This window comes from Phragmites australis, chromosome 5 (genome assembly GCF_958298935.1).
Source record: "Phragmites australis chromosome 5, lpPhrAust1.1, whole genome shotgun sequence".
In the NCBI taxonomy this organism is placed as follows: Eukaryota; Viridiplantae; Streptophyta; class Magnoliopsida; order Poales; family Poaceae; genus Phragmites; species Phragmites australis.
Genome location: NC_084925.1, coordinates 36866509 through 36893224, shown reverse-complemented (window position 1 = coordinate 36893224; position 26716 = coordinate 36866509). Strand labels below are relative to the sequence as shown.

Here is a 26716-nt window from a genome sequence, read left to right as displayed (position 1 = left end):
CACTGGTCATTGCCATGTACTCATCCTTCAAAGTGGGAGAGAGATGATGGCGGAGAAAATGAAGTGCCTGATCATTCTCATCCTCCGTGGGAACAATTGTACTACTTGTTCCCAGGCCAATTGCAGCGCGGAGCCTTTTTGCTCCCAGTACAATCCGAACATCCGATGCCCAAGTGAGATAGTTGCGGCCATCAGCGCTCAGCTCAGCGAACTTCTTGTTCGTGATGCCAGCCATCTACATATTTAAATGATGCAAGTATTACTACTAGTAAAGTTGCTTCATGTTGCTAAATTGAATTGCTGTAATTTTTTCGATATTTTCTATGCTATTATGTGAATTTTACTGAATTTAACCGCATTACAGGCAATTTAAACAGCAAAATAACATAGAAATAAATACTGCATAATGGTTAAAACATATGCAAAATTCAAATTCTAGAGATACTTTCATGTAGGAAAAGTATTTTCAGAATTCTCCATAAAGCCTGAGGGTTTATACGCAAAATTCCAAAATTTGCGTAATTTTCAGAAACCACAGGATCTAATATGCAAAATCAGAGCCTCTAGATAATTTTCAAAATAACCAGGGGCCTAAACGCAAAATTCAAGGATTGCGCTTAAATGTTGGAAAATCTGGTGGGCTAACTGCAAGTTTTTCTTCTTCTTTTTTTTTCTTTTATTTCCCCGAGGTTTTTTTCACCATGGGTCGGCCCTCTTATATCTGGGCCAGCCTGGCCCATCCGGCCCACGCGCATCCTCTAAATAGAGGTGCGGCTAGGGTTTCCAACCCTAGCCGCCATTTCTTCCGAAGCCCTGTCGGAGAAGGCGACGCCGTGCGGGTTGATCGGCACGCCGGCTGGGCGACAGCTTGTCAGGTGGCGCCGGACGTGAGGCGTCGGCGGCTTCTGGCCGGGCAAGAGCAGGCGCGTGGGAGGAGGCGGTGTGCGGCAGCCGGCACGGCGCGCGGCAACGCTCGTGCGGGAGCGGTAGAGCTGGCGGCGGCGGTGCTCGGCGACGCTCGTGCAGGAGCGGCGGCCCGGTTCGGGCGGCGCTCGTGCGGGAGTGGCGGAGCCGGCGGTGGCGCGTCCAGGCGGAACTCGTGCGGGGGTTAGAGCGGCGGAGCCGGCAGCGGTGGCGGCGGCGGCGCTCGTGCGGGGGCGGGAGCGGCGGAGCCGGCGGTGGCGGAGCCGGCCGTGACGGTGCAGCAGCGAGCACCGACGGGAAAAGCCGCCGGCTTCTATGCCGGTGTGCATCCTCCCCTCCTTTTTTTCTTTCAATTTGTAGCGGTGGCCTTCGAGCCACCGCATACCATGCTTGGCTGCGACGTGTTCCATTGTTTCCGATCTGTGCAGAGACGGCGACATGGAGGAGGTGGCCGGTGCGACGAGGTCGCCGGCTTCATGCCGGCGAGGTGCCATGCAACCCCCCCCCCCTTCCCTTTTCTTTGTTTTCTGATCTTTGCAAGGGGGTTGGCTGCCGGTTTGCCGGCCGGTGGAGCATGACAGTGGCTGCGGGCCCCATCATTACGATGTGATAGATCTGTTTTGCTACTGTTCATTGTTACGAGCTACTGTTCATGCGTATGAGGTGATGCTATTGTGCATTGCATATATATGCTACTATTCATACATACTCGGTACTATTCACACATACGATGTACGCTACTGTTTATGCAAGATTTCAGATCTATTTTGATGCAAAAGACATTAGCTACGAGGATACGTACCGAATTGATCGTACCTTTCAATTCTTGCAAACGATTCGTGCCTCGTAGGGCATATAGGCTAGGCCAAAAACCTGCTCGCTTGACGACGATGTTGATGCAGTGCAGATCGATCGTAGGCAGATTCGTTCCGCTAGCTTGATCTCCGGCAGAGCTTCGTACTGATAACGTGTTAAAAAACCGCTGATACCGGGTGTAGTCCAGCGATCTCCCTAGATCAATTGTAAAAGGAGACACAAGCGTAGAAAAAAAGCTGTCTATTCTTTATTCATCTGTGTTAATTAGATCTAAAACTCATAACACTACCTTTTTATCAGACGTTCACTATCGATCCATCCTCACTTCCGCATACATCGGCCTACAGCCTACGCACGAACACACCTAGTCACCCATCAATCCAATTACCCTTCGCTCCTTCACAATCTTACATACCTAACCTAAAAATTCTGGATCCACCACTGTATTCTATTGTAGTGACAGGGCGCCAAAAATAAAACAGATTGCAACACCATCTGATGCACTGTAGCTTCCTCTTATGAGCACGACGGCGCACGAGTTCCAGTGTTTCACCCGCGACTTCGCAACGCATGCTGTGAGCACGCGCCTCGGCGCCCATACTCCGATCTGGCTTCGCGGGGCGAACTGGGCGACATGATTTCAGCAACATGCGAAAGCTATGCAGCTCTGGCCTTGCCGGCGGGGCACTGATTGGTTCCATTGGTGCCCCATGCTTTGCGGTCTGCCGCGCCGCGACCGGTTTTAGTTTCAGCTCGGCGCGGGGCAAATCACGAGCTTTTGTCGCGCTGGCCCGGCCCCGTGGCCGGTGAGATTTTCATGAACTTGCCTGCTCCGAAGCTTGGCCGAATTGATTTGGCGCTCGATCCGTGCATGAACACAAGGTTTAGCTTCGTAAGTTTGGTTCTCAAAGAAGCGTCAGTACACCCTACATGGAGAATCAGAGTACAGTAATACTACAGGGTTGATACACCCTGCATGGATGCATGCAAGCACTGTTCACCTTCGATACTAACTCAGGCAGGATCCGTTGCACCATTGATCAACGGCTCTGAAGCAGGATATGTCATGGGCTCCCTGAGTCTCGCTGTTTTTTCTATTTGAATCAACTCCACCGGATGACAGGTAGCGAATCCGGGATCACGTACGAAGGCGGCAAAAGGCACTGTTTAGGTGTACGTGGCACAGGAAGATAGCCTAAAGTATCCTGACACCAAGGGACGCAGATCAGACTTGCGCTGTGCAGGCATGTGGCGGGAATCAAGTGCGCGCCTCGGCATGCCGCGGCGCTGAATCGATTCCTGGAGCTCGTGTCTGCTTCGCGGTACAACGCGGGTGCAAAAGCCGGAGGCCTTGCCTCCCAGGTGCTCCTCGTATGTGGACCGCTTTCCAGGCAGGATCCAATGCCTTGACTAGTTTATGGGCGTGATCCGAGTCCCGGCGACGAGGCCGGCTCACTTAGATCAATCCTCCTATGAGTACGATCCTCGATTCGCCGACTTGTGCCGTGGCAAAACCAGCTCAGACTCCAGCAGATTGATCTAGCGAAAGTCCTAATCGCGTGCTAATCTTGCGGTGTCAAACTTTTTTTCTTGCACTGATCGATTGCTGCGGCATCTTAATGCATCGAAAGTCAATAATTGAGCTAAGCTAAGATGGTACACGGCGTGGCCCCAAGCTTGCCCAAAGAGTTTCGCAGGATAGGTCGGGAAAAGAAATCAAAAGACCGGCATGCCACCGACATTTTCCCCAATAAAGCTCATCAAAGCGAAAGGAGGAGGAAAAGGGAAGGACCGGAAGTTAGAAATCATGGACTCCGGGGTTGCCTAATTAATTGGTCTGATCGGGTGGCTTACCCCGTGGGGCCAAATTCACTCACGAGCCCCACCGGCTATGTTCGGTTCTGCATCTGCCCGACGGGCCAGTGGGCCCCACCTGTCCGACCCCACATGTCAACGTCGAAGTCTCTAGACACCTCGCGTCGTCTGAGTCATGCACCCCAGCGCAAGCGAAATCACTCTCGTCTGGTGCCAAGTCGCGTCGCTACCTCCGTTTTCTCCTAAGTTATTTTTTTTCATATATACTTCTCTTTTTCTCTCATATCTAATCAATAATATATAAGTCATCAATCTATCACATGTATTAAATTAAAACTCCATTTTTCAGTACTTTAATATAAACACTCTAGTAAAATATTATATTAAAAATCTAAAACGACATCTATTTAAAAATAGAATTAAATTATTAAAATGATATATATTTAAAAACAGAGTTAGTTAGCTAGATTTAAGAGCACATATATCTGTGACAAAGAGATGACAGCACCCGGTGGAAAAATGTTAACGCTTCCGTCCATGATCTCAAAAAGTCCGACGAATCCAAATGGGACCAAAAGAAAACTCTTACTACGTTACTGTACATTATTTTGATTAAAGTACTTTAATGAAATAGACTGACCAGCGAAATCTGCAGAGGAGCCAGGAGATAACGCCAAGCGGGCGTGGAGCAGAGCGCCACGCCGACCAATCCGATCGCGCGAGCCGCCCACCCTTTGGTCGATGCGCGTCACCACTGGCCTGCCCTCATGGCACCGACCTCTCCCGATGCGTTCACCCGGCATTCGCGTCGAGGGCATCGCCACGTCGCAACGGGCCGCCCCACGCGCGGATGCAACACGCGTCGCGCTGCTGCTGGCCCCGGCCCTGCACGTCATGTCCCCTGTCTCCGTTAGGGCAGCTCCATCTGAGCAAACTTTCGGTTGCCTTTGGCCTAGCTCTCGAGTTCGCTGTATAAAAGGGGGCCTCCGGCCTCTACACCTTCCTCATCCGAAAGCCAAAGCGAAAGTCACAAGTCAAGAGAGAGTACTAACTTCCTGATATCTGCTGTTTTCTTTCGTTCAAAGCCTTTAGTTTCGTCCATCATGGAGGATGAGAGGAACACCCAGTACCACCAGGGTGGTGAGGCCCAGGAGAAGGCCGCGGATCAGGTGGAGGTGAAGGACAGGGGACTCTTCGACACCCTTCTTGGCAGGAAGAAGCCCGAGGATCAGGAGAAGAAGCAGGAGGAGCTGGTGACCGGCATGGAGAAGGTCACGGTGGCCGAGCCTGAGAAGCCCGAGGTCAAGAAGGAGGAGCACGAGGCCGGCGAGAAGAAGGAGAGCCTCCTCGCCAAGCTGCACCGCACCAGCTCCAGCTCCAGCTCGGTAAGTTGTGAAACATGATCTGCCTAGCTCCTGTGATCAGTACGTACGTTTGTTATAATATGATGACATGATTAATCGCTATGAGTGCTGATTCGTAAGTGTATCGTTCGTACAGTCGAGCGACGAGGAAGAGGAGGTGATCGATGAGAACGGTGAGGTGGTCAAGAGGAAGAAGAAGGGCCTCAAGGAGAAGATCCAGGAGAGGCTGCCCGGTCACAAGGACCATGACCAGGAGGGCGAGCACAAGACGACCGTACCGGCCCCGGCGCCCGCGCCCGTAGAGACTCACGTTTACAAGGAGGACGATGACCACAAGGCGTACAAACCAGCCCCGGCGCCCGCGCCCGCGGCAACGCACGTTCACCAGCATGACAACGCCGTCGTCGTCCAGAAGATCGAGGATGACGTCAAGACAGAAGAGGAAAAGAAAGGTCTCTTGGACAAGATCAAGGAGAGGCTGCCCGGCGGCCACAAGAAGCCGGAAGATGCTGCGGCACCGGCTGCTCATGCGCCGTCACCGCACACCGAGGACGTGAGCAGCCCGGATGGCAAGGAGAAGAAGGGTTTACTGGGCAAGATCATGGACAAGATACCTGGCTACAACAAGGGTGCACCAGAGGAAGATCACAAGGCCGCCGCTGCAGGCGAGCATAAGACCAGCTCTTAAGATCGCAGCGTGTCCTGACCGGGCCGGGCCTTGATTCTAAGTGTTTGGTGGTTCTGCTTTTGCTCTAGTATGTTTGTGTCAAGATGGATTGCGCTGTCAAGGTCTGTGTGTGAAGCCCCGTCAGTACTGCTGTACGTGTTTGCATCGATGCGAGCTTTAGTTTGGTTCTGAGTCAGGTTCTGGATATTGGGGTTTGTTTAATTATGAGCAGTTGCGTATTGTTATTCGGCTTGGCTACCTGCGCATTATGCCTTTATAATAATATTGGTTTCTGCCCAGCATATATTAATGTTGCATTGTATTCCTTGTGAATTATCTTGGATGTAGCATTGTTGAAACATTTTTCTTCCCAGATCATCTTATTTCACTAGCTGATGCACTGGTATCTTCAATATACTGACAGTGTAACCTATGGTTTTTCTTTTTTCTTTTTGTTTTTTGAGAGGCCAAACCTATGTTAGCTGAAATAATGTATCCATTCTTATGGGCTTCTTGATGGGCCATATTAGATCATAGGTTTCTTAATGTGACATGTTAGCTTATTTATTGGGCCGAATAGCTTGTTATGGGCCAAACTGTTATGAACGGGTGCTCCAAGCCTTCCAACTGGAGTTTGGCCCAGATCGTTCACAAGTGACGATGCCAGCAAAAGCAAACAAATGGAGCTACAGAGTTGTTGTTAAGACAACAACACACGAGAACAACTCTTCAGTCTGATGCATGCACTGAACCGACAAAGGTTGGTTCGAGCGTGCAAGATGCAAGTGGTTGCACGCGCTTCAGCATGCACGAAGAAAAGAACAAGAAAAAAAATGGACCTGGTGGCTAGCTCCAGCACGGTGATGGGCCCCTCCCTCGTTGCTAAATCAGCCCAGTAATGGAATCGGGATCCTCTCACATCAAGGTATCGAAGTCACGGTGATTTCAGCCGGTCGTCACGCTACATTATTTTCTGTAAATAGTAAATCTACACTTATGAACAGTGCTCAACTGTAAAGTATTGTACCAGCTCTAGCATGTTACTGTATATCTCCGATTTCATCAGGACAGTAATGTGCCAACTGCTAAGTAATGGTGGAGCTAGCAGAGCCGGTTGCGATTGGGGTGGGGCATAACGCCACCGTCGGAGAATGGCGGCGGTCGGAGAGCGTGGAGGCTGGTGAAGGCGATCGGGAAGGCTGGTGAAGGCGACCAGCGGTCAAGCCTGTCTTGATGGATCGTGCGAGTACGAGGCTGCGAGCTCCTTGATCCCTAATTCCGTGAGTCCACTAGGGAGTCACATCGGCCGACGAAGTCAATAATGGAAGCTGTCAATGGCTCGAGCGGTCAAGCTTCGATGTGTCGTGCCAGTGCAATGCTGTGAGCTCTATGATCCTAATCCCCAATTTCGTGACGACGTGATGTCAGAATGTGAGATGTGCATTCGTGTGAGATTAGGCTTGCTGCCGTTCACTTGTGACCTATATTTGCTTCTACATGGCTGCATCCTATGGACTAATTTCTTATGCAGATTGTAAGCTGAATTAACTGTCAGCTAAACTAATTGTGAACTGCCTCTTCGCTCTTTAGAAATTATTGCATGGTAAAAGAGGGTTGATGACCAAGTTAGCCGATGCCTGGTTCCACCCCTGCTGTCATGTCTAGGGCAGCCGATCGAGTTCATGTTCATTGTCATCACCTCGCCAGGTTCACCCTAGGTCACGCCCTCTGGTCGGCGGTGCTCGGTCGAGCTCCCGTACCATCCGACCTGCGCGCCCAAGCGCCACACCCTCAACATTTAACAGTTGCTTGGTATAGACGCCCTCGCTTCACAGAGAAACGGAATGGGCCTGGTGGCGGCATGGCTTGTTGCATCCTCAGTCCTCACCAGCTTTTGGAAGCGTTACTGGCGGTAGTTTTGATGTGTTTGACACATTCACTCGAGAGTAAGAAATTGGGTAAATTTCGTATATATTTTAATAAAATTATTAAAATTATAAATTCAAACAATAACTTTACAAAACTACAAATTTAGTGTCAATTTTATCGTAAAATTATATATACTTTGACAAAACTATCATAAAACTACAGATTTAATGCCGACTTTATTGCAAAATTACAAATATTTTGGCAAATTTATCGTAAAACTACAGATTTAAGCAACAATTTTGTAAAACTATATATTTATCACCGATTTTATCACAAAACTACATATTCTAGTTGAGATGTTCCCAGCTCCGTTATCATGACGATCGGACCCCACTTGCAGTCTCACAGCAGCTACCAGCTTATGAAACGAACCGTTCGGGAACTTAGGAAACTACATATACTTTGACGAAATTATTGTAAATCACAAAATTATAGATTTAAGCAACAGTTTCATAAAACTACAAATCTAACACCGATCTTATCGTAGAACTATAGATTCTATCATAGATCTATTAACCTGACGAATTGATCCCACTTGCAGTCACATGAACTCCTGGACAATCCATATCATGAGCTTGCAGCTGATGTGAGACTGCAAGCGGGTATGGTTGTCATGGTAATAGAGCTGGGAACAACTCATCTATAATATGTAGTTTTGCGATAAAATCGACGTTAAATCTGTAGTTTTGTAAATTTATTATTTACATCTGTAGTTTTGCGATAATTTTATCAAAGTATATGTAATTTTGCGATAAAATCGATACTAAATCTGTAATTTTACAAAATTATTGCTTAAATATGTAGTTTTGCTATAATTTTATTAAAATATGTGTAATTTTACGATAAGATTAATATTAAATCTGTAATTTTAGGAAACTATTACTTAAATTAATAGTTTTACAATAATTATATGGAAGTCTCTGTAGTTTTATACGAAATTTACTCTAAGAAAAAAGATGGGCATGGAATCTCCATTGATCGACCTGTATCGGAATGATTACAGCTAGAACGTGTGCTGGTGTTCTTGTAGTGCATGATCGACGGATCGAGTGCCTCGGACTGCACACGCGGGAAAGAGCAGAAAGGTGGGGCATAAGCTAATGCACAGTTGGACACTACAATTATGTCTCATTGTAGTGGAGAAAAAGGGTACTGTAAAATAGTGAAGGGGAACAGAGGCCTTTCTATTTTTCTGAACACTCGTCGTGGTGCCAACTCAGTCTCAACATCACCAACGCCGGTCCGTCGCGAACACCCGATCACTTTTTTTTCCTGGAATGTGAACACACCGAAAAATTGTCACCCCCAAAGTTGGGTTTTGATGGAATTTTGCCACGGAAACCATTGTAGAGTACCAGTACGTGCTCCCAAACGACAGCGTCTGGGAGAAGATCCGGTACTAGCTGTGGTGAGTAAAGATGATGTTGCAACCTGGACAGCGATACCCGGTAAACGGGTAAAAGGTGTTAGCTCAGGCATCGAATTTTTTTTAGCCTATTTAATATTAATATTTTAGTAATAGTCCGTCGGGATCTATATTTTTATAAATTAGTCTATTTTATTACGCCACAGGTTTTGATGTGACAAGGAGCCTGACGTGATTAAGGTGCCACGTCGGCGGGGGCCGGCCCCGTGCCACGTGGGTGTGCCAACGTGGCAGCCCTGAGTCGCGCCAGGGCGCATGGCGCGACAGAGCGTCATACAGGCGCGGCCGGCTGTCCCCTGTGTCACGCCACACGCGCTGGTGCGACTGGAGTCACGCCAACCTCTTTGGCGTGACACAGACGTATACAGGCCGGGCACTGGCCCTTCTCTCCCGCACGCAGCCGTTTCTTCCTCAAGCAGCGAGGACTCCAAAACCCCGCTGGTGCCCCCTCTCTACATTCCCACCGATTTCGGACCCGATTCGAAAGGGATTTGAGGGGAAAGAGTCGAAGGAAGGTATCTCGTCCAATCCCTTCAAGTATTTTTGGTTATTTCGGTTTGCATTGCTAGTTTTTGGGTTGTTAGGGTTTAGAATTTGATTCGGTTGATCTACGAAATTTCAACGTTTCGGTCTAGATCGGTAGTCATATATCGTGCTATGTACGTATACTAACGCATATGTATCGTGTGAAATTTGTTGCATGCAATCGGTTGAGCGTAGGAAATTGAAATACATATAGCTATACTAAATGTATATGAGCAATGCATGTTTTTGCATTGCAGAGATGGATTTTAGTTGAATTGAAATGTATAATGAGTATGTTCTGTATTCATGCAGTTTTCCGGTATGACTTCGAATTTATGGTGTAAGCAAAAGTGGGCACATATCGGTAAGAAGTATCCCGATGTCAGTTACAAAGATGCCCCCGTTCCCCCCGCCCTCCCTGTCCCGACTTGTGACTGTGGTAAGCGAGTCGTGGTTCTTCAGCCGCTACACGAAGATAATGCTGGTCGGGCTTACTACTTGTGCCCGGATTATCGTATGAGTGTATTTTTGTTAAGGATTAGGGTAGAAGCAATTGGCATTACTTTTGCAGACATGACGTTTTAATAATTTGTAGGAGTGGGAGATGTGCTACTTCTTCCAATGGATTGATGAGCCCGAAATGTATGACCAGAGGATTCTGAAGGTGAAACGGTTTAGTCAGTATCCGAAGCCATATGACAAGTTTGTTCGTTGGGTTCCCCCTCCACTAAATCTGCAAAAATTGACGGATAAAGAGAAGTGGTAATTGAGGAGTACATGTGTTGCGGATCCTCCGTTATGCAATTGCGGAAAGCGAAGCGTACTTTGTGAACCTTCTAGGGGGTCCCCTTACTTCCGCTGCGGAGGGATGACAAGGGTAAGAATTGGGCATGAGTGCTTGTTTACAATTTTAATGCGGAAGAGTTATGTATCATGTAACATGTATCATGAATTGTAATGCAGCGCCATGGTGTTACTTGTGGCTTTCGGGATCCATTGTACGGTCCTGATGGTCAATGGAAAGATGAGGAAAAAGATGAAGTGAAGGGGAAAAGGATGATAGAACCATGTGCCCCAAGAAAGTGCCCTTGTGGTGTGAATGCGAAACACGGGATAGTGCCATCCGAACTTGGAGTGGGGTACTACTGCGGACATGTGGTCGGCAATGATATGGTTGGTTCATGCGTAGTATATATATTCAATGTTGCGCTATCGTATTGTTAATTGTTGTGCATATGTATTTTCTTAAACAGAGAACGCGGAAATGTTCATAGGAGGAGTACCTCGATAAAGGTGCGGTTGATCATGAGATTGCATGGCGGAGTAAGCGTCCTCTAAACGTGCTGTCAAGCTATTTGGAGCATCGGAAGAAGGAAACTCGTGATTACTACCGTGCTTTGTACCCCCATGAGAAGTACTACCATGGAGGGTCAAGATGTTTGGGCTACGAAGGTGGAAATAGAGACAATGAAGGCGCTTGTTGGTAATTTGCCCGTGGTTATCCTGGACGACGATGACGACGAGGTGTTATATGATGGGCCAGACGATTAGACCTAGCAGCATAAAGGTAGATGAATGAATTATCTTATATGAACTATTTGTGAACGTGATATGTAATCATCGTCGATGAGCAATGAATATCTGTAATTTGGACCTAATTTTAATATGCCAACAAATTTGCTCCTTTCGGGGTCACATGTTTTAATGGATTTTGTAGCATTAGTATCCACAATATTGTCATAATGTTGCAATAATGTGTAGATTAATTCACAAATGGGAATACAAATTTTGTATCGTAGGAGTGGCATCCATTAAACATATATGTTGCCCTGCGCCTTATTTCTCTCTGTAAGTCAGTCACGCCAAGGTCCCTGGCATGACTAGGAGCCTTGTCACGCCAGGCCTTTACAATTTGCAGGACCCCCCCGGATCGTAGGGGGGGAACGTGCCCGGCGTGACTTAGTACTGTGTCACGGCAAGCCCTCTGGAGTGACAAACAGGGTGTCACGCCAAGCTCTCTGGCGTGACTAACTACGTTGTCACGCCATCGATTTGGAAAATCCAGCATCACCACAGTCCTGACGAGTCACGCCAAGACCCCTGGCGTGACTCATCATGCAGTCGCGCCAACACCTTTGAAAATGCATAACACGACCGTCTTCGGGGTGGGAGGGAGGACCTCGGTGTGACTCACTCTTCTGTCACGCCGAGGTACCTGGCGTGACCAAGCACTGAGTCACGTCGAGGTTCCTGGCGTGACCAAGCACTGAGTCACGCCGAGGTTCCTGTCGTGACCAAGCACTGAGTCACGCCATTGTGCTCGGCGTGACAAACTGGACAGGAGGTAGATGACAATGTTTCTGAAATATGTGATGATGCTATTGAAGAAATACTTAGTATATAACAGCTAAGTAGTAACTAATATGTGGAAATTAACTATCACCAAAACAAAAGAATTGCTATAACGGGTTCTCCCACCTATCTTACCAATTTCATATACTTTTGTCCAAGTTGAATTCAAGAAAAGAGATATGCCACATGCCTTGACATTTCTCCATTCTCATGATCGACCATGTACGAACCATTGTGTACAAACCACGGCACAAATACGAGGCATGTAGCTAATTGCAAAATCAGAGACTAGTTATTGAATGCGAATTGATAAATTCGGAGGTTAACATTATGCGAAGTGGCAATGTGGGAACAGTACATTTTCTCCTTACAAACCAACACACACAACTCGCCGAGCCTACAATGTCATCGGTCACATCCCGGGGGTGTAGGGCTTCTTCCTCCTCCTTTCGCGGGCCGTGTTGGACGGAAGGACATTGCCACTCGCAATGTCTATCCTGTCTCGGCGACGTCGTGGGGGCTGTGTAGGCTGGGTCACTAGAGGGGCGCCTGTGAGCTGTGAGGTCCCCATCACATCCGCGCCGTACGATGGGTCTCCATCGTCCGAGCTCTATTCCTCGCTCTCTGAGGTTTCCTCCCGTGGGGCCTTGCCTCGTGCAGCCGTCCCAACGGAAGTAGAGGCGGCTCCAATCATACTGCGTGACTGCGTCCGAGCCACACTAATGCTGTGCGTGCGAGTCCGGGTACCGTAATGCACCGGCGTCTGCTGCTGTGTTGAAGCACCCGTGTGGCCAGCAGATGGCTCCGAAGAAGGCCCACCATGTGCAAGCTCCACATCCGGGGTCGTCATGCAGCTCATCTTGTAAGTAAGGCGGCGAAAGCTCCTACGAACCCTCTGCAAACAATTAGGTCAAATTTTCTAAGTGCTTGAACAAGTAGGAGAAAATTTGCACAATTAAAAATTCTACAACTATTACCTCTACAAAAGTGCGAAGTTGGCCAACCTCTTCCGCTGAACCCAGAGGGACAAGCAAAGCTTGCCCAGCCTCATTAGCAAGGCGTCCGAGCTGCTGTCCCTGCAACGCTGACGCAGTCCGTAAAGTACGGTAGAAACCATAAATGAATACAATGTTGGTATGGCAAATTACAAATACCATGTAGTTGTGAAGCGGAGCACGCTTGGGCTGACGGCTATGTCCAGTGATCTGGTCATACTCATCTACAAGGTCGTCCTCGTCATCGGAGTCCGGCAAATCCTCCGCTCCAATTGCAACTCGTGGTGGCTTGATTCCCAACCTGGAGGAGTCATGCAGCCACCTCAAGTACTCGCGGTACGGACCCGAGCGGTGGGCGGCTTCACCCTGTACGATTTTCTGCGCCCGGTTGCTCCACTGCACCAAGTAGTTGTGGTGCACGTCTCGCCAATCTCGAGTGCCCCGTTGTTTCCTCCTGTCAATTCTGCAAGATGGCAAAATCAGAAACACATATAACCACACATAAAAGATCCCTTGAACCATGCAAGACGTATTAGTACTCACTTGTGCAAAGCCACGGACGTGGGTGTCGTGTCTGGAGGCGTCCGCTGTAACCACCCGAACTGTCTCATCACACGGTTCGGACTGTGCATCTCAACAATGTAAAAGCAAATAAGCGGGAGAACGGACCGCCAATACTCCATGTCCCGTGTGCACAATGGGCTTAGACCCATGGAAAGGATCTCGTGCCGGTCATATGGCTCCCATGTCACCTGAAAATTAACGAAAATGTCAATTGACACATGCAAGTGTGTGAAATAAGTAATTCATAACCAATTGCACTCACGTGGCTTTGCATGATGCAGTCTAGCTCGTTGGTGTAGAAGAGGTACCGCCTGCCTGCGTTTCCAGTCACGGCCCGGACGTTCCTCCAAAGGAAAGCAACGGTCGGGAGCGAGCCCTCATCCTCGAACTGCCAAACCTACAGTTCAAACGCATCATATGACATTTCAAAATATCCACAAACAATACGAATTGAAACAAAACTAAAAATACGTACCCCGGGGGAGAATCGATCGGGTCTACCAACCGGCAGGCGCTCCCACATCCACACCTGCAGGAGGTACGCGCATCCGCCAAGGTTGGCATGGTCCCCACTATGCCTGCAAGCATCACATAATTGCCGGTACAGCCATGCGAGCGTGGCCGATCCCCAACTGTAAAGGCCGACGTTCTCCCATTCCTCTCCTAGTAGCGGCAAGTACATCCACGATACTGTGTTTCCACTCCCGTCCGGGAACAAGTAGCCTCCAACAAGATGCCACAACCACGCGCGAGCGTACCTCTCGACGACGTGCTCCGCTACATCGTCAGGACATTCCGTGAAATTCTGAGCCAGCTAGGCGGAGCTGACGCCAGAAGGTTTCTTGTCCTTCGCGTCTTGCGCAGGCTCTGGTGGCCTACTGCCAACAATCAGCTCTACCATGTCTCTCCACCCTACGGGTTGCACATTCCCACATACAGGCTGCCCGTCCACTGGAAGCCCGAGTATCATGGACACATCCTGGAGAGTGACCGTGAGATCCCCGCAAGGGAGGTGGAAGGTGTGTGTCTCGGGCCTCCAACGGTCGACTAGCGCAATCAGAGCTGCGTTGTCAAACATCGGCAACCCCGTCGTGACCAACCGAGCCAACGGTAGGAATCCTGCACGCCCAATGTATAGGGCGTACCTCTCATCCCACCTGAGAGGGCTGTGAGTGCGAATCCGAAGTGGTGATATCACCTGAAAGGATCATTGTAATTTGAAAATGTTAGTGACACCTGCATCTTACGTAGCACTTAGATGTAACAAGTAAGGATAAATCATACCTCGCCGTCGTCAACCATCAGGTGCGCTCGGTGCTCCCTGTCGTAAAACGTCTCAAGGAGTGGGTAGTCGGGGTGCACCATCGCCCTGCAATGTAAGTAATGAGAGGGTTGTTAGAGAATAGGGAAAAAAATTAATTTATGGCAAGTATAAAACATTATAAATAGAACAACTGAACGATAGCGAGTAGTTCACCTCTACCTGTCTGCGATCTACTTCCCCGCTACTAGAATTCCCCTTTTTCCTACGATTTGGCTTATTCTTCAGGCCCACCTTGTGTTGTTCCATCCTGTGCCTCAACCGGTGGCATATAGAGCAACGAATTTTAATAGGTGCCTCATCAAAGTCTCCTGCTCCATACATGTCTTCACCGTAACCTTTACTGCTATCATCCATCTCATTCCAAAGATGTTTCCTCTTCCTCCTCCCTGCCTTTTGTTTCAATAGACCACAATCGGGCACATATTCGTCGTCATTGTACTCAGGCCACTGTGAAGCATCAAGTAAAGGCTCGAAGGTGGACTCCCAAGTCTTTAGAGCCATCCTTTTAGAGTACACTGGGGTCAAGTAGTCGGAACTTGTATGGTCAACTCTTCTCATCCGGTATGCTGTGATAACATGAGAGCACGGGATATGCAGCAATTGTGGGGTCCTACATGTGCACTGCATTGTAGTTAAGTCGACTCTGTAGATTCTGCCGCCGGAGCCCTCACCCCCCACGCAGGTCCGAAAAGTGAATCTCACGCTGTAAACATAGCTCCTTGGATCAAAGAGTTGAGCCTCCTGTGTAGCTGATATCTCCCCTTGTGACGTGAGGTGCTTAGCAATGGCTTTTCCCCACACCTCACCATCATCAATACCTGCGCGTGCTTTCTTCCACCGATCGACAAAGTAGTAGTTGCATTTGTGAAAGGTCTACTCAACGATGGCAGAAACCGGCATTGTACGGATGCCTTTAAGGACATTGTTGAATACCTCCAAGATATTTGTTGTCATGATTCCGTACCTACAGCCACCTGCATCAAACGTCTGCGCCCATTTGGACTTATTAGCTATTTCGCTCTTCAACCACTCTATCGCAGGCTCGTTCAATATCTTCTCCAATTCTACTAGCTTCTTTTCAAACTGTCTCTCCTCTTTAACCTTGCAAAGTACTTTCAGTTGGGTAAGTACCTCCTTGCTCTTCTGCCTTCTCCAAATGTTCGCAGCAAAATGACGCATGCACCACCGGTGCACGAGAGGAGGGTAACCTTCCATGTGTTCCCTTGCTGCATTAAGGAGACCCTGGTGCCGATCCGATATCATACAGACTTGGCGCCCCGCGCCAATTACGTGACAGCGAACCAGGCACAAAAACCAAGACCAGCTATAGTTCCGCTCTCCCTCTGTCAGCGCAAATCCTAGGGGGATCAACTGATCCTCTGCATCGATGCCAACAGCAATTATCAGTGCACCCTTGTACTTTCCCGTCAAGAATGTGGCGTCGACACTTATCACGGGCCGGCAATGTTTGAAGGCCTCCACGCATTGATGAAAGCACCAAAACACACGCTGCATGACCGGTTTAATGACACCACCATCGCTGGCCACCATGCCACCAGTTGAAATGAACCACTTCGTCCTGGGATTAACATGTGAAATTGCATTCAAGATCCTAGGGACCCTCGCGTATGCCTCCTTCCAATCTCCCCATAGTAATGCCATGGTATGTTGCTTCGCTCTCCATGCCTTACTGTACAATACCCGGTAATTTGTGAACCCAACTATAGACTCAATTAGAGAGGTCACAGTCGTGTCCAGGTCCGCCCTAACGATTGGGGCGATGCGTCGACCAAGATAAGTAGCTGTGCACTGGGAGTGCACTTGTTCCGGCCTCACAGACCCGCAAGTGTGAGGCTGTTTTACATTTATGACCTTCCATCGTTGGCTGTCACCTGGGATACGACGGACCCATACACCCCATCCACAACCTTTCTGGCATTTTAAAGTGTACCTCTCCTTCGCATTTGAACGAACCACGTCGTACAGCCGGTGGTGCCGAACTGAGTAGTCCCTGAACCAGAACTTCACTTCATCAAAACTATCAAATAACATCCCCTTCTTAACCAACTCCTTCTCACTATCTTGTTCCTCCTCCGTCGACATTAAGCCATTATCACATAGAGCGTTCTTCGTCAACAAAATGTCCTCGTAACCAGGCACCTCGGGCACGTCCACATGTACCGCCTTGAGTGTCCTTACCTCCTGCTCCGTGTAAATTCCGTCCCACCAAGCTGCCTCCTCATCCTCTCCCGCTTCTTCTCCCACCTCAACACCCCCGTGTCGTTGCCTAACATGTTCCACTTCTTCTGCCTTATCATCTTCGACATCATCCTCACTGTCCAAGGAAAATGTTTCAGTTTCCTCGATATTTTCCTGAGCCTCCTCATCCTCAAAATAACCATCATCGAAATCATTACATACAACAGCCAGATCAAATTTATTTGAACCACCGGCATGTACCTCCCTTAACAGATACCCGAGTTAACTCTGCAACTGTACCATCCGCGAGTACAGCAGTACCGGCACCCTCTGCGATAATACGTGGAATTTCCTGGGTCAAATGCTCAATAGGCTCCACTTCCTGGCTACTATTGCCTGGTACATCTTGAACCGATGGCATCGAGCTTTCTCCGACATCAACATCAACTACCAACTCCGCGCAACAGACTTGAGAACCATTCCAACATTCCTTATACAGCTTCCAATCATTTTCTGACGTCAACTCCATAACAACATAGTGAGCCCTACCACCCCTGCCGACATCCAACCTTCCCCGTACGGTAACATAACTTCCATCCACATCAACATTCAAAACTACCCTAACCCGAGCAACAATTTCATCGAAGCAAGGAGGGTTCCCAAATTTCAACACTTCCTCCCTCATCTTATCGATCTCCCCATTTGTACTAACCGTGCCACCATAAAATATACGCACAATGCGTTTCATCTACACAAACCATCCAAATATTACACGTGTATCATCGCTATAACACATTAAAAACCTACACATTAAATATTTCAATTCGACTAAATTACATCTCTACAATGCAAAACCTCCTCCGCTAGTGTAGGAATGCAAAACCTCCTCCGCTAGTGTAGGAATGCAAAAACATGCATTGTTCATATACATTTAGTATAGCTATATGTATTTCAATTTCCTACGCTCAACCGATTGCATGCAACAAATTTCACACGATACATATGCGTTAGTATACGTACATAGCACGATATATGACCACTGATCTAGACCGAAACGTTGAAATTTCGTAGATCAACCGAATCAAGTTCTAAACCCCAACAATCCAAAAACTAGCAATGCAAACCGAAATAACCAAAAAAAACTTGGAGGGATAGGAGGAGATACCTTCCTAGGACTCTTTTCCCTTAAATCCCCTTTGAATCGAGCCCAAATCGGTGGAGAATGGAGTGGAGGAGGGCGTGGGCGGCGCTAGAAGGCTCTTCTGCTCGCGGCTGCTTGAGGAAGAAACGGCTGCGTGCGGGAGAGAAGGGCCAGCGCCCGGCCTGTATATTCCTGTGTCACGCCAAAGAGGTTGGCGTGACTCCAGTCGCGCCAGCGCGCTTGGACACAGGGGACAGCCGGCCACGCCTGTATGGCGCTCTGTCACGCCATAGTGGCTAGCACGACTGGAGTCGCGCCATGCGCCCTGGTGCGACTCAGGGCTGCCACGTCGGCACGCCCACATGGCACGGGGCCGGCCGCCCGCTAATGTGGCACTTGGCATGACCAAGTCGTGAGTCACATCAAAGCCTATAACGTGATAAAAGGGATTAATTTCTGAAAATATAGATCCCGACGGACTATTAATAAAATATTAATATTAAATAGGCTAAAAAAATGAGTCAGGCATCAGATCATCTGAAAGTGAAACACAGATTACCCTCTCGTCTCAAATCTCAAAAGAAAAAGGTCGCTCTGTCCCCTGCTGTCGTTTTATTTCTGTTTTCGAAAGGGAAAAAGGTCATACGTATACATGCATGGGATCTTCTTTTCTGCCCGCCAAGCAAAAAAGCTGCATCTGACATGCTAGCTATAGCTATCTTCAGATGTAAGGAATGGTAAGAACAATATGAAAAGAACTACACGTAAAGATAGAATTATTGGATGCTGTGCACAAAGGAAAACAGATAAATAAAACGTAGAAGAATGTGCTACAATCTTGCGTGTCTGATATTAGGTTCTAGTTCTTCCCACTGAAACATCTGATAATGTTTCCCGCAAAAAAAAAAAATCTGATAATGCACTTATGCTCACATCAAAAGTAATTAATCTCTGTACCTGTTGATTCCGCTTGGCTTTTCTATCCTTCAAGGTTTGTAAGCGTGTCGCGGCTATCATGAATGTACAAATGCATCAATGACATTGGTTGGTGGAATATATTCCGACTGACAGTGTGATTGTTCCAAGTAATCGATTCTAGTTAAGCTAAGTTACCTCCGGTTAGGTCTTGGGATTCTCTGAAAAACAAGCCTCAGTACTACATTTGGAAAGGAACATTATTTCATTAGACTATTTCTAACTATATTCTTTATATTTCGTTTTCTTTTCGATTCCTCTCCATATTCTTATTCTTTTTATTTTCTCTCATTTCTAACCGTTTACCTTTGAAGGGATTCGTGAAGTGAAATGAGAGAGAATCCTGTTTTGAAGGGAATGATCTTGAGAATCCTGTTCTGAAGAGAATGACTTTGGGAATCCTTTTGTGACGGAAACCGTGAAAGAAAACCGTTGAAACGCTGAAGAGAACGAAAATCTCTTCGTGAAAAAATTATGATCACTAACAGAAATCCCTTGAAGATGGTCTTCTAGTATGATAATTCTATAGGACCACGGCATTTGGCGGAACGAAGATCACGGTAGGGATTTGATCAAGTTTAGTTGGAAAAAGTTGCATACTGAGGGCCTGTTTGGCACAGTTTTAGATCCGAGATCCATACTGGATCTGGAGTTTGTATAATAAAATAAAGTGATTTCAATATTTATTTTTTTAATTTTTTTAATCAAATACCCCCAATCAATCCATAGTTTCACGTCTGAATTTCTTCAGCTTCAAAAAATCAAAGATCTGAATCACTGCCGAACACCCGCTGAGAGATCTGCCTTTCCACACGGTACTTCTCTTCTGCTTCCACTTTCTCCAACTCAGTAGCAGTACAGAACAAGATTCACAAGTACACGTAGGAGATCCTCAACTCGATCTCATTTAAGACGCGTTTGGAACGCTTGCCCGGCTTGCCTTGTCTGGCTGGATAAGGTTTCGTGCGTTTGGATGGCACGCTCGCTGTCTTGATACTTGAGCTCACCACGCCGCTGGCAAGACTAACCTTGACGAGCGGGCAAGCGAATCAAATTGACCCTTACTTTCTAGTCACAACTCTGTACGACGGCGTCGATACGGCGGACCCATGGACCCCGGAGGCACTCGGAGTCGGCGACGGGAGCCAGGTCAGGCCCCTCTTTACCGAAGCCAACTTTGTACCACTAGCGGTAGTGCCATGCCACTGCCACGCCCTACCGGTCTTAAAGCGAGTCACTAAGGCTTGCCGCCTCCCTTTAAAGCGCCAAGCCGTGCCGGTCTCTGTCCTTTCCCAAAGCCAAACAGCGAGGGAGCCACCCCCACCCCACCCCCACCCCACGCAATAATCAATAGCTGCACTACGCCGAGCAGCTAGCCATCACCGTCCGGCGGCCATGGCCACCATGCCAGTGCGAGTGCTGCATGTTCTGCTTGCTGTAGCGGCCGCTTGCGCCGCGGCGCCGGCGGCATCGGCGGCAGCAGGGAATAATAAGGTGCCGGCGATCTACGTGTTCGGCGACTCCACGGCGGACGTCGGCAACAACAACTACCTTCCGGGAAGCGCCGTGCCGCGGGCCAACTTCCCGCACAACGGCGTCGACTTCCCCACGTCGCGGCCAACCGGCAGGTTCAGCAATGGCTACAACGGCATCGACTTCTTGGGTAACCACTTAATTACAACGTGTCTAGTTCATTTGTGATTGCAGCTTGACCTTATTGCCAAGCTTTTCGAGTTGTGTCGAGATGAATTTCGTGTCAGCAGCATAGCTGCATGCATGCACGCATGCTACACTACCATGCTCCTTTTCATTGCCATGTTTTTCTTATGATCGAATTTGGCGCCAAAGGTTTTTGATGCTGCTAGAGTTGCAGTGAAGCCGTTACGCTTTTCCGGGTTTTCGGACAAGCGCTTTGTTTGATTTTTATTGTTGACAACTGATAGCACAGAAAGCATACACCTTCAAGTATTGTGCCGTGAGGGTTTCAGTTAAAAGAGGTTCAGCGTCAGGTAGAGATAGTCTCTAGCCTCTACTTGTTTCCTTGATTCAAAGACGCCGAAAGAATATGTATTTTATCAGAAATCGGATTGTTTGTCCTGCTAGGAATTGAACATTTGAGCCTAATTCAGCGGTAAAAGTGAAGGCCACAAATAACCTGGGCTATTTTTTTACCTCTACCGCATAACGCCAAATGTAAACTGCAGTTGCAGTCTTTCAGAGATGTGACCTATGCGCAATCAATTGCAGCCTCCCCAACGCGGCGCAGTGGTGCAGACGTCGGGTAGTTAGGTTCAGAAAAGCGTGGCAGCGGCAGCGGCAGTGGCAGTGGCAGTGACAGTGTACCGACGTGGTAAAAGAGCCCGACCATTCACATATTACTGCACCACAGCTACGCGCTTGGCGCTTGTCGTTCTTCAGTTAACGCAGCGTGCATGAATGAGCTTGTCTGAGCATACTCTGACTCTCTTGGCGTTGGCGCTTGAACGGGACAGTCACAGTGGAGTAGTGGACACCACTGCACCACTGCACCTCTGCTTTGCTTCCAAAATCTACACGACACATGAGAAACAGTGATCTGGTCCACCCCGTGGCCACCGACTCGCCCCAACATTCTGAGCACTTTCATCACCTTTTCTGAGCACCTCTGAGCAATTGACTCTAAATTGACGCTCAAGTGCTCCGAAATCTGATATTGTCGAATCTTTTAGTTACATATGAGTGTGAGCATATTTTTGTACAGTTTTTCTTTGGAAAAAAGTCTTCAAGTACAGGAATGAATGTTTCCAAATTGATAGATTGTTCAAGTTCTGAACAAAAGTACTGCAGCAGTAGCATTTGGCTGCAAACTTGTTCATCTGGTGATAAACAGTTTTTTAATCTTTACCAGCTCTTAACATGGGATTCAAGCGCAGCCCCCCGCCGTTCCTCGCCGTGGCTAACAAAACTAACAAGCAAATCCTCAGAGGTCTCCTTGGAGTGAACTTTGCCTCTGCAGGTTCAGGCATCCTTGACACAACTGTACGACATATGCGACCGAAACCATTGCAATCTGTTAGTTTTTACATTCCTGCATGAGCACTCACTAGAGCACATAAACGGCGATCACCGTTCATGGTTTCGTGCAGGGGAACTTCATCATTCCGATGAGCAAGCAGGTCGAGCAATTCGCCACCGTGCAGTGCAACATCTCCGCGCGCATCAGCAAAGGAGCAGCCGACAGCGTGCTGTCGCGGTCCCTGTTCCTCATCAGCACCGGCGGCAACGACCTCTTCGCCTTCTTCTCGCGGAACAGCACGCCTTCGGACACCGACAAGCAGCTGTTCGTCGCCAACCTCGTCTCGCTGTGCCAGAATCATGTCAAGGTAGGTCGCCTGCCTCTTGCCAAACCGTGCTTTGTGCCACGACCGCCGAAAATCTCACCGAAACGGGACGTGTGCGGCAGGCTCTGTACGTGCTCGGGGCGAGGAAGTTCGCCGTGATCGACGTCCCGCCGATCGGGTGCTGCCCCTACCCTCGGAGCCTGCACCCTCTCGGAGCTTGCATCGACGCCCTCAACGAGCTGGCGCGTGGGTTCAACAAGGGCGTCAAGGCCGCCATGCACGACCTCAGCGTGAGCCTGCAGGGGTTCAAGTACTCCATCGGGAGCTCCCATGCCGTCGTGCAGAGCATCATGAAGCATCCTCAAAGGCTCGGTAAGTGCCTGAATAGATATTGCTTTAAGACTATCGTTATGGATCGATGAAAATGCTCGGCACAGCGCGGTTCAGGCTTCAGAAGCTTGACGATCGTCTGACGAAATGGTTGTGCAGGATTCAAGGAGGTCACGACCGCGTGCTGCGGGTCGGGCAGGTTCAACGGGGGGTCCGAGTGCACGCCCAACGCCACGTTGTGCGACAACCGGCACGAGTACCTCTTCTGGGACCTGCTGCACCCGACGCACGCCACCTCCAAGCTCGCCGCCGCGGCCATCTACAACGGCTCGCTTCACTTCGCCTCGCCGATAAATTTCAGGCAGCTAGTGGAAGACCAGTACTAGTATGGCCATCACCGTGTACCGTGTTATGTATGTTATCGATTTCCCGGGTCCGTGTGGTGATACTGGTGTGTATGATATACGTAGTGGTGTTCATCTCTTGCTTGTGCTTTAGGACGTGGTAGTGGTGTAGTTTCGACTCGGGTAAAATATCATCTCTCCAGTAGTGTCTTGTGTGCTCGTCATCTGAACAACTGAACGAATTGAGAGCAGGGCATGGAAGCGACTATCGACGAAAGCTGGTTAATATAACTATATATATACACACGCCTTTCCTAATTTTCATATCCTTGAAATCACACGAGAGTTCAGGCGACGTTCAAATTCCACTAGCGAGGAGAGGTTAGTGTTCGGGGCTTCTGTTGTCGAGCTTTTCTAGCGAGGATTTGTGCCCTACGGTTTTAGAGGGAGGTTGGCGGGTGGCAAGCTGGTCCGGTGGAGAAGGACGGTACGGAGGCGGAGTGACGAGGCAACGGTGGGTCAGTGTCAAGGTGGTGGGTCAGTGTTAAGATAGGAGAGCTCTAAAATATAGTGGTTAGTGCGGCGGGGGTGGCAGGCAAGAAGAAGGTATGCATGCGGTGCAGGGAGCGAGCGCATTGGAGGTTGAAAAAATTATTGGCTTGATTGGAGGTTGAAGAAAGGCTATGAGCTGCCGCATGAGAAAAGAGAAGATAACAGGCAGTTAAAATCAGCAACTCCCATATATATTGCTGATGTTAGTAACTCATATTGCTTCATTGAGGCAGCAATGTAGCATCTGCATGCCTTGACTCCCTCGCACAGCGTACCGCGCGACCCTATCTAGTTTTACCTTTATTTCCCGTTGAACTAAATAAACTAGCCAGAGGTCTGCGCAAATTGCGCAATTAGACTTAGTATTTGATATTTGAACTCACAAATTGTATTTACGTCGAATATTTATGGACCAAGTATTTTGATATTTAACTAAAAAGTTTTTTAAGATTTTTCCAACTCATTTACAACTTACTATTGGATTGCTCAATACTTAAGTTCCTCACTCATTTATAAATAAAAAGATTTTTAAAACATGGTTTTAAGAGAGACGGCATTTAGTGCAACTTCTTTATAACTTTGGATTTATTATAACTTACCATTCCGATGTTTTAGGTAAATTTGCTATCAAGTTTCAGATATTAAGGGCATGTTTCTTTTTTATTGTGATTCTAACAATTCAGATTTTGATTCTCACAATCTAAAATCTGGATCGTTAGAATCTAAATTGTATAATCTAAAATAAACAACACCAAATTTTATATTGTTAGAATTTGAATTATATAATCTCTCATGTCTCTCCCCTCCCATACAAACATACTCTCCACTTTCCTCTCATCAGCGTCCCAAGCAATACACCACCTCATCCGTGCCCCAACCTCCTCTCATCATCTGCCCACAGCGGGACTAGAGTGGGGGATGGCACTAGCGCGTGGGGAGCTGGTGCAGGAGCTGTGAGTTGGGGGTCGGCTCGGTGGCAAAGGTGAGGAGGAGGAAGTCCGCGATGTTGGTGTCGGCGAACGTGATGTCGGAGTTGGAGACGTGGAACACTGGGTTGCTGGCTAGGCAGGGCATCACTGGAACATAATGGCGGTCGTACACCAGGACGAGAGGCGGAGGCAACGCCCGTCCTACCCGTCGGCCGGGGGCGGAGGGATGGGCAGAGTCGCGGCGATGGTGACGGGGACCTCTTGCGCGGTGAAACGGAGGAGACGGAGGCCGGAGGGGGAGCGGTAGTTTGGTAAGCTGTCTCCTGAGGGGGAGTAGGAGGGGGCGGGGCCTGACGTGGTGGAGGAGATGGCATAGCCAGGGTGCGCGGGGTAGAGGGTGCTGAGGCGCAGGTGGAGAGGCAGCGTAGGCCGGTAGTGTGGGGCTACGGGCTTGGGAGGTCATGTGGGAGAAATAAGTGAGGGGAGAAAGAAGTGAGCCGTTATTTTGTAATGGCATGGTGGGTAAATATGTGTCACAATCTGCTAGAAGCAGCCTTTTTCTGAATTGTGAATTATGGCAAATTTGGTCTCGGATTTTGAATTATGGATTGTAGAATCGTTTTGTTTGTTTTAGATTCTGATTTTAGAAGCTAGTATCTACAATCAGAATAAAAAAAACAAATATGCCCTAAATATTGAAAAAAATATAGTGATTACATAACCTGACTCACATAATGCTATGCATTACCTTTGCTTCGACTCGTCCCAAATTTCAACCTATAGCGGCATTACATCAACTCCGCTCAACCATAACCGTTAGAGCTTTATTTTCCTCTTGCACAGTTTAATAAACTCATCAATATCAGATCAAAAACCACAATCTTCTTCATTGGTAAATGGCATATCCATGGAATCAATTCAACAACATTGGTGTTTGCTTGAGGACTCAACTAATTGTTCGATGGCTTGATCTAGATCTTGGGAGAGGGTTGCTTGCATTGCTTTTCTAGGTTTAGGCTCCTATGGACGCGCCAAGCTTGAGGTTGTAGGTGTTGGATGACTCTGATCTTAAAGCTGCTCACTATGGCTCAACTTTTTTGCCTTCTTAATTAGTACCTAGAGTCTGACACCTTGTGTTGGTACACCAAGGGTTCCTTGATCAGTTTCAAAACTACGCAATACTCGCAACATGAAGCTTTTGTTGCAGCACCTGGGGATGTTAGGGTTCGCATAACCCTTGCGTGGCTAGCATCATTACAACTGTCATGATGATACTTCTCAAGAATAATACCAATAATTATGCCCCTTATAATCGTTAAGCATATTAATAAACAATAAGCAACCTCTTTTCCTCCTGATTAAGAGGTTAAGAATCCACTTAAGCCGTCAACGAGTATTCTTTCATCACGAATGGTCACATGATTGTAACTTATGACTTATTGTCTAATGTTCAACATATATTTAAAGTTTTTATAAGTACATAAAAGATTATCTATTTGGCCAAGTACCAAGATTGAACCATGGACATTTTCTTAGGGAACCTTATTTTGTCTAGATACCTACGAAACATTCTATTTTAAGTTAAGTTTTTGTTTCCTTCGAGTTTATCCAATTTAAATCACAAAACTCTCTGCTACCTTCACCGAGCCCCAGTTCAGATCCATATCAGGCCACCTCTCCTTCTACATCTCCACAATCTCTGCTCCTATTAGATTCCACTAGGTGAGCCCAAATATTCTATCCACCACCTGGTCTGTAATCAAGTGACGGTCCTCAATTTTCTTTATATTTCCTACTCCCCAAGTCTTGATGCTAGTAGAGCTTGAAATTGCAGACTATAATTCCATATCATTGAAATCATAGATTGTAATTCCATATTATCAAAATCTTTTGAGCCACATTTTAATAAAACAATAGTAAAAACATTTCTTATGTGATGATCATCGAATACATTATGTGCCAATGTAGTCTTATCGGTTCCACCACTATCAACTATCTCAACAACATGGCCGGTGCTTTGGTTATCAGCCAACATGCTAATCAACTTCAGATTTTCATGTTCAACTATCCAGCTATGTCGCTTCGAATTGATTGGTGGAAGACCTAGCTGAACCCCATGCTCCAAAATTACATGCATTTCCTTATCTAGCTTCTCAATAGTAGTTTTTAGTGTCTTGTATTTAGTCTTACTGACAACCATGGATGATGACCTAAACCAATAGAGA

At 47.7% G+C, this 26716-nt stretch overlaps 3 protein-coding genes across 3 annotated transcripts; 2 read left to right on the top strand and 1 right to left on the bottom strand.

Annotated features, from left to right (window-relative positions):
* Positions 1-758: 758 nt before the first annotated feature.
* On the bottom strand, positions 759-1418 carry LOC133918033 (uncharacterized). Its single transcript, XM_062361809.1, has one exon. The coding sequence runs from the start codon at positions 1416-1418 to the stop codon at positions 759-761; it is 660 nt and encodes a 219-aa protein (XP_062217793.1).
* Positions 1419-4544: 3126 nt separating this feature from the next.
* On the top strand, positions 4545-5888 carry LOC133919479 (dehydrin COR410-like). The gene is made up of 2 exons (XM_062363879.1): positions 4545-4940; positions 5056-5888. Exons 1-2 carry the CDS (start codon positions 4659-4661, stop codon positions 5605-5607), a joined length of 834 nt encoding a protein of 277 aa, XP_062219863.1. The 5' UTR covers positions 4545-4658; the 3' UTR covers positions 5608-5888.
* A 14336-nt stretch (positions 5889-20224) lies between these two features.
* Positions 20225-23415, top strand: LOC133919478 (GDSL esterase/lipase At5g55050-like). The gene is made up of 5 exons (XM_062363878.1): positions 20225-20679; positions 21904-22034; positions 22142-22378; positions 22459-22708; positions 22826-23415. Exons 1-5 carry the CDS (start codon positions 20412-20414, stop codon positions 23050-23052), a joined length of 1113 nt encoding a protein of 370 aa, XP_062219862.1. The 5' UTR covers positions 20225-20411; the 3' UTR covers positions 23053-23415.
* The last annotated feature ends 3301 nt before the right edge of the window (positions 23416-26716 follow it).

Coding starts and splice junctions, on each gene's coding strand:
- LOC133919479 (XM_062363879.1), top strand. CDS start 4,659: ATGGAGGATGAGAGGAACACCCAGTACCACCAGGGTGGTGAGGCCCAG. Junction 4,941..5,055: donor CCAGCTCCAGCTCCAGCTCG/GTAAGTTGTGAA, acceptor TCGTTCGTACAG/TCGAGCGACGAGGAAGAGGA.
- LOC133918033 (XM_062361809.1), bottom strand. CDS start 1,418: ATGGCACCTCGCCGGCATGAAGCCGGCGACCTCGTCGCACCGGCCACC.
- LOC133919478 (XM_062363878.1), top strand. CDS start 20,412: ATGGCCACCATGCCAGTGCGAGTGCTGCATGTTCTGCTTGCTGTAGCG. Junction 22,379..22,458: donor TGTGCCAGAATCATGTCAAG/GTAGGTCGCCTG, acceptor CGTGTGCGGCAG/GCTCTGTACGTGCTCGGGGC. Junction 22,709..22,825: donor GAAGCATCCTCAAAGGCTCG/GTAAGTGCCTGA, acceptor ATGGTTGTGCAG/GATTCAAGGAGGTCACGACC.